Genomic DNA, 8,147 nt, shown 5'->3' on the forward strand with positions numbered 1-8,147 from the left:
TAAGAAATAAGAACCCTTAAATCTTTATTGAATTTTTTACAGAGACAGATGAAGAGATATTTAAATTATTAAATATAATACAAATGACCGTACTGAGTGTCATACTGTGTGTATAAGTAGCAAAAGTGAAGTGAAGATGGCCGGATCATTTCACGAAGCACCTGTATGTAGAGAAGCGCTCCATAAACAAAGCACTTTAACCTGTAGTCTGAGTATGAAGACTGAAAAATAAAAGCAGTTATCTGTGAAATAGACACTTAATTTCAAATATTGCAGTTCAGGTGAAAAGTAATGTGTGAAGGCCTGGGTACAATGCGAGCACTGTATATTTTATACTTTGAGTTTTAGACAAGTAGTTATCACATGAGGGTACATTTCTCCTCTGCATTCTGCTTCATCTCCGACATTGTTGCCTGGGCCTTGGTTTTCAGTGTGTCCATGTCCAGGTTTTGAAGTCTATTGAGGAAAGAGTCATTGGCCTCCTCTTCCTCCTCATCCTCATCCACCATTTTTGCAAGCTCTTCTGGCACATCAATGTCATCCCCAGCCATCTCCACTAATGCCGTGTCTTGAGTGCTCTGTGACAAAAGTCACAAAATTGTAATGCAGTAAGTTCAGAATGATGTTAAAACCCAAAGATTTAATAAGTTACCATGGAAATGCACTTTAGAGCTGTTTAAGAGACTGAATGATTATGGCTGGGGAGAAATGCATCATATTAATGAATCAGGTGTTACTAGTAACATCTACAAAAGTTTATGAGTCTCAGTCAGCTTTGCTAGTAACCCAAAAACAAGTCTTTTTCCTAGTATTAATAGCAAATACATGCAATTAATTGCATGCTTTTTCTAAAATAACTTACTTTACAGTACTTACACAATAAATAAGTAAAATACACATTTTATTTTGAATATAAGTATAATTAACTGTGTTAAAAAGTATCCTTTCCCCAAATCCCTGTTGAAAAAATTGTGTTCACCTTCATGTGGAAACATTATTTACTTAAATCTGATGAAAATATGAAATGTTTCACAATAACTATACAAATGCACTGGTATGGTTCAATAGCAACTGCATTAATGTGTAAAAATAATGGATTTTTACCATTTAAAGAAAGTAATTATGTAAGTAAAGTAATTCTAAAAGGGTTGTGCCAGAAATCATGCAGTACTAGTCATAGAGTAAACTTACCTAAGTTAAAATTAAGTTGATACAACTCGAGTAAACATATTTATATAGAACATTTAAGCACAATAGTACAGACATTAAACTGCTGCACACACATAAAATGCTCGGAGAAGTAATACAAATGATTTAATGAAAATCAGTAACAGTAATACAGTGATGAAAATAATAAATATAATTAATAGATCAATATAGTAAATAATAATAAAAGTAAAATAACATTGGTAAATGAGATACACTTGGAAAAATGGCACAATAAACTGATATATGTAAAGGTTAATGCAACTAAAGATATAGTTTCTTACATCTGGAAGTCGATATTTATCTCTTAAAGCCACTCGGAGATTTGCCCTCTCAGCCTTCTTGGTTGCAAAGTCCTTGTCACGCTGAATCCTGCAAAATGCATGCACTTTATGTAAGCCAGTAAATGGAACAAGTTACAAGGCCAACCCTGCCACATAGTGAGTGTGAGTTAAAGGAAAAAGAAACAGTAAATCAATCACTGGAATGTAATTGTGTTTATTTTTACCATACATTTAATGTATGATCATATGATTTTATTTATTTATTTATCATATTTTCCAAAATGCTCAGAATCCCTAAAATATATCTAATATAAGTAAATATTTCCTTTCATATCATTATGTTATCACACGCATCATACTGTTAGCAGAAGAAGACATGCCAGGACTGCCAGCTGCGTCAATTAGAATGTCGTATGAAACATTATCTTGTTAAGCTGATCAGCAAGTCTCACTGCACAGATCTTGTTTTCCTGCCTTCATCTATTGTGTTTGACCTTGTGTGGATCTGTGAGGATTATGTAGTTGTCTGACTGTCTGTTTGTCCACAAACTCTTCCTATGTGATCAGAAGTTGAGGGACCAGACTTGGGGTAGAGGTACATCTCAGGCCCCCTGAAATCATTTGCCAAGCCACTTATCAACAGGCTAATGGGACCCATTTTTAGCATGCATGGACAAATGATGCAACATATAATTTTCATTTAACACTGGCAGTCCCAGGCTTCTACCTTTCTACCTTTAAAACCCGCCACCAGCCAAATGGCTGGTAGGCTTTTAGCTAAGCTTTAGCTTCAGGCAAGTGGAAGCTAAATTGGCTAGTCATTCATATGTAAATTGGGTTGTTACCTGGGAATTCTGGAGGGAGGGGAGTGGGGGTGTGTGGATGAGGGGGTGGGGGAGCTGCTAAAAGCGGTGAGCTTCCTTTTGTTTCATCTTGATGCATTCTCAATCATCCAGGGAAACAAATCTCCAAAAGTCACCAACTTGGAGTGTTTCAGTTTGCCATCTTAGGGAGAAATCAACACACATGGGTGTATGTCCTTTGTTGCTGAGATTTATTGATAAAAACAGTACAAAAAATCAACCATTTGTACACATTTTTACAAATAATTATAAAAAGTGAGTGAGTACATTTCAACATTTTCAGCAATCACTCACAATCCTGGCACTGCCATGGTATCTGTAGTCTGCATTTACCACATGTGTATCTGTTGCAGTGAACACATCGCACAGTGGCATGATTGTTCTTGCAATTGTGTTTGACCTGACACATGGCTCTTTTTCCAGGGCTCGGTGTGGAGGGTTGTGTCAAAGGCAACTGTTCTTTTCTTGCCTTCTTCGCAGCTACATGAGAGTGAGCTAACTCCCTTGCAAGCTCCACCAGGAAGTCCACCCGTCTTTCCTTCGTCCCGGAGCATGCTTGATACAGCACATGTGCATTCAGTGCTGCCATGTCAATCATGTTATAAAACACGGCAACTGGCCAGCGCCGTGTTCCTCTGCGGACAGTGTACTCCCGAACCATCTGGTCCATCACATCCACGCCACACTTTGTTTTGTTGTAAAGGGTGACAGTGTTTGGCTTCCTTTTGGTAGTGTTATCAGTCTGAACCACGCCGTGCATGCTGCTAAGAATATAGACTGTCTTCTTCCGTTTGGCCGCATACGCCGTCAGCGTGGCAGCAGAGGTTGAAGGAATGGAGAGTTTAAATGTTAGTTGTAAACAGCTGTATCATATAATAACTGCAGCTGTAGCTGTGATCAGACATCCCCCTGCAGGCCCTGAAGCTGAGCTCTGAGGTCCTCACAAACCTGCTGGAGCCAGCTTCCATCCTGGGGAGCACGTTTTTGTGTTTCAGCGCGGGGCGAGGCACAAAACCCAGATGGTCCAGATGGACCAGATGGTTCGGGAGTACACTGTCCGCAGAGGAACACGGCGCTGGCCAGTTGCCGTGTTTTATAACATGATTGACATGGCAGCACTGAATGCACATGTGCTGTATCAAGCATGCTCCGGGACGAAGGAAAGACGGGTGGACTTCCTGGTGGAGCTTGCAAGGGAGTTAGCTCACTCTCATGTAGCTGCGAAGAAGGCAAGAAAAGAACAGTTGCCTTTGACACAACCCTCCACACCGAGCCCTGGAAAAAGAGCCATGTGTCAGGTCAAACACAATTGCAAGAACAATCATGCCACTGTGCGATGTGTTCACTGCAACAGATACACATGTGGTAAATGCAGACTACAGATACCATGGCAGTGCCAGGATTGTGAGTGATTGCTGAAAATGTTGAAATGTACTCACTCACTTTTTATAATTATTTGTAAAAATGTGTACAAATGGTTGATTTTTTGTACTGTTTTTATCAATAAATCTCAGCAACAAAGGACATACACCCATGTGTGTTGATTTCTCCCTAAGATGGCAAACTGAAACACTCCAAGTTGGTGACTTTTGGAGATTTGTTTCCCTGGATGATTGAGAATGCATCAAGATGAAACAAAAGGAAGCTCACCGCTTTTAGCAGCTCCCCCACCCCCTCATCCACACACCCCCACTCCCCTCCCTCCAGAATTCCCAGGTAACAACCCAATTTACATATGAATGACTAGCCAATTTAGCTTCCACTTGCCTGAAGCTAAAGCTTAGCTAAAAGCCTACCAGCCATTTGGCTGCTCTCCGGGTTTTAAAGGTAGAAAAGCCAAATGGCTGGGCTCTGGGCCTTCCTAGTGTTAATGACCGTAAAATCTAATTTATGTACAAAAAACAATATATTTAATATATTATAATGACATATCGTCGCCTGGCAACCACCACTTGTCCAACATTTATGCAGCAGAACAGGACCAGAGAACCGTAATTTGTGCTATTAGCCCACTTCTGTAACTGTAGCTGCAGTAATGCCCTGCTTAATAATAAGATTAGCTACATGGAAAGCTAGCAGTTGGCCCAAATCCGGGGTTACTTGATGTTTTGGCCAGGGCTGCACTCCTTCACCTCATTCACTCCCATTGCTGTGCCATTTATACACAAAGGCGATATTAGCATTTAGCTACTTAAATGCAGTTCATCCTCAAATAGAATCACAGTAACTCAAAAAAGTACATTTTTAGCTTATCCTGAATAGCTTAGTTAGGTTATTTGTTGTTTTTTTGTTTTTACTAATTCTAAAAAAATCAAAGATGCAGACCAATTTTTTAATCACTTCTACTAACATTATTATTCAGTGTTGTCCATCAACTTCCTGTTGATGGACAACACTGAAAGTTACAACACTGAAAGTTACAAAAACAAACAAACTGGTGAACTTCAAAAAATTCATAAACATTTAAATAAAGACAAAAATCTACTTTAAAAAAATCACAATAAAAAAAATACCACAAAATAAATGAAATTAGTATTGGTGAACTTACCCTAATTAAATGAACTACTATTCCTTTTCCCGTTAAACATCATTTGCCACTTAAAAATAATTAAATAAACAAACATTTAAAAATTAACAAGAATAAAAAAGAAAATCACAAAAATGTCTTTTTTTTCTTGCTGAACTTACCTTTATTAAATTAACAGTAACCTGTATTTTTGACCACCATACTTGCCTGATTAAGACTAAACTGCCATTTTCCACTTGAATAAGTAAATAATAAATCAAAAATTACTGTAATCTGTTATACAATCTGCCCTAAGACCTTCTTTTTTCACTTAGTTGAAATTAGCTTACATTGTAGCATCCCTTCAGATTTTAAGGTGATTAAATAATTATTGTTTTAAAACGCACTGGCTTAACAGACATGTTTAATGGTGGCTTCCTGAAACCAAACCGTGTTATTACACACAGAGCTTAATCTCCTTCACTGGCTAATTTGAGCCTCAAGGGAATAAACCGTACCTAAAGCTAAACTATAAGCCTGTCTCACATCCGCTGATGTCACATATGTAGTCACACAAGTAAGACTCCAGAGTCCATACACACCCACACACTATAGAAAACAATACAGTTTGAGAATGTTGACTGACAGTATTTTCTCATAATGGCAGAAGCTGACTCCAAAATGAGTCTTAAGATCATGCAGCTAAAGGGCAAAGTAGCCCTAAAGTCTGGCTTATGCCCAGTGCATGTAAAGAGAGCAGGGATTATTACATTTAAGTGGAAGTTAGCTTGTCTAATGCTCTCCCCATAAGGTAGGCATCACCAAAAAGTAACACGTTTTGCAAATTTGGTAACCTACAGCGATTCTTGTGTTGGTATTTTTTGCATATGAAAACTTCAGACCACCTCCCACCAATGCTAACCTGTCCCACACTGTCCCACACAAACACAGTGTTTTGCTCCACATTTAGTTTTTTGGGATCTGGTCAGCATACAAATGTCTGAAATGTAGAATACAGCTTGTATTGACAGGGAATGAAAACGAACCTCTTTCTTTCTAAATGTTGCTACTATGGTCCACAATGTAATAGTAATTCATGAGTGGGTTTTGAGATTAAGAGAGGCACTTTTTATCGGTGCTATATGCTTTTATCTGCAGCTCTGGAACAAACATGACGCGATAGCCTGGTATTACTAATCCTGCCGATGAGTAATACAGCCCGCGCTTAACATGAGTTTTATCTTTCCCTTTTTTAAAAAAAAAATTACACACTGTTAAACATTTAAACATTTACATAAATTTTAATCCCAGCTGGCATTAGATGAGCGGTGGGGTATGCTGTGGACAAACGGCCAGTCCAAGCACACAATAACACACAAGTATTCACACTTACATCAAACTTAGATTGTCATTTAAAAATGTTAACCACTAGTTTGTGACCTCAGTGCAAAAAACATATTGCTGAATAGTTGTAAACATGCTATCCAGTTTAGCTGTTGTTAACATTATTTTAAGGCACTGTTTTTCAGTGTTTCATCCAATGCTGCAAAGGTTTACTCACTTTTCTTCCACCATCTGCTTCTGGTACTCCTCAAACTCCTCTCTGGACATGCCTTTGGACTCTGCTGTTTCCTTTCCTTCTGCTCCTGCTTTACCGTTACCTTCACCGCCTCCTCCGGTAAAACTCTTCAACTTGTCACCTAACATTTGATTCATGAGGAATGCCATATTTCAGCTGTAATCTTTCTCAGTCCTACAAGGAAAGCATAAAGCTAAGGGCCGGTGGAGAGGAGAAGGGTAACGTTAAAATTAAATTTTGTATGTTTAAAACAAGATACTGTTTACAAGAGCTGTATACAAACTTCCCTAGATGTGTGTCAAGATGATTAGACCTTGTCAATAACTTGTAGCTGGAGTAAAACCGATAAAGAGCTTAGCTCATAACTGCCAGCCTGCAGACAATGGAGAGTGTTTATCTTGTCAACAAGATGGAGCAGGATAGACCCTCTGGGTGTAGTTCACTATTATCTACTTGCCAAACCAGCACTAATCACTGCAATGGAACTAGTGTGATCGAATAATAAAAACTAACTGTAGGTAAAACATAAATAACTTCCATCATGCAAACGTACGCACGTACATTTCATATAAACAGTGGTTACCACAGTGGATGTTAAATTCAGCAGTGCTACAGCAGATACAGCTATTTATCATGAATGATACTCAACTTATTTGAGTTTGAGGTTAAAACACTAAAAACTCTTTTGCACAGCTCTTTGTTACTATATTATTATTTATAACTGTTATTTAATTGATATTAGGGTTAGCATGAGTTATACACTTGGAAAATACTATTCTTTTCCTATTGAGCTTCACAGTATTGACTGTTTTTAAAGGTGGACTCTACAGTCACAGAGCTGTCTTGATTTCCTTTAAGTAGAAATAAAAATGGTTCATATTTTAAAGCAAGATTTTCTTGTCACTGACATTTACATAAAAATGGTTTAGCTCACTGGGTTTAACAGGCAACCCATAAGCTACAGGGCTGATGCACAGTCCTGGGTTTGAAGCTTTCCTGAGGCCATTTACTGCGTGTCTTGTCCTGTGCACTGTCCCCAGCTTTCCTGTCTTCCTCTCTTGCCAAATCGTATGATACAAGCAGAGAATGTCTGTATCAGTTTGTGTATCGATCACACATTAAGTGCAGTTTGCATTGGTTAAAAATGATTTTGCAGGTTATCTGCATGTTAAAACAGGAATTAAAGAGGCGAATGATACTTCAAAGGTGTCCTGAAGCGTTCCTGTCTGCCATGACTGCCATATATTGTCCTAGTTAGAGCTAAGGAGTATTTTAGTGATGTTGTGGACGTCACACTTTCATAACATAAACATTCTGTAACACCCAGAACTGAAAAACTGCACAGAAACTTTCTCTTGGATTTACAGACACTGTAAAATATTCAGTTCTCTGTGTAAAAATGCCTTGTTGATGTCAGAGGCCAGAGGAGAATGGGCAGATACTTCAAACTGATACAAAGCACAGCAACTAACTCATTGCAGCCAACGTATTACAACCATGGCAGCAGAGGACAACACCGAGTTCCACTCCTGTTAGCTGGGAACAGGAAACTGAGGCTACAGTATAGACAGACCAAAATTGAAGAAGATTGGAAAAATGACAGTGAAGATGAAAGCATGGATTAATGGAATCATTTCGCCTTCAAGCAGCTATTAAGGCTGTTGGTGGTGGTGTTCTTTTAATGGTGAGGGATACTTTGGATCCCAACT

General features: G+C 38.5%; 1 protein-coding gene across 1 annotated transcript; it reads right to left on the bottom strand.

The window, feature by feature from the left end:
- On the bottom strand, positions 1-6,797 carry cplx4c (complexin 4c). Its single transcript, XM_026149975.1, has 3 exons — positions 6,421-6,797; positions 1,491-1,578; positions 1-578 (listed from the first exon to the last, which is right to left on the bottom strand). Exons 1-3 carry the CDS (start codon positions 6,585-6,587, stop codon positions 360-362), a joined length of 474 nt encoding a protein of 157 aa, XP_026005760.1. The 5' UTR covers positions 6,588-6,797; the 3' UTR covers positions 1-359.
- Between the last annotated feature and the right edge of the window lie 1,350 nt (positions 6,798-8,147).

The sequence above is a fragment of the Astatotilapia calliptera genome, chromosome 18, assembly GCF_900246225.1.
Source record: "Astatotilapia calliptera chromosome 18, fAstCal1.2, whole genome shotgun sequence".
Lineage (NCBI taxonomy): Eukaryota > Metazoa > Chordata > Actinopteri > Cichliformes > Cichlidae > Astatotilapia > Astatotilapia calliptera.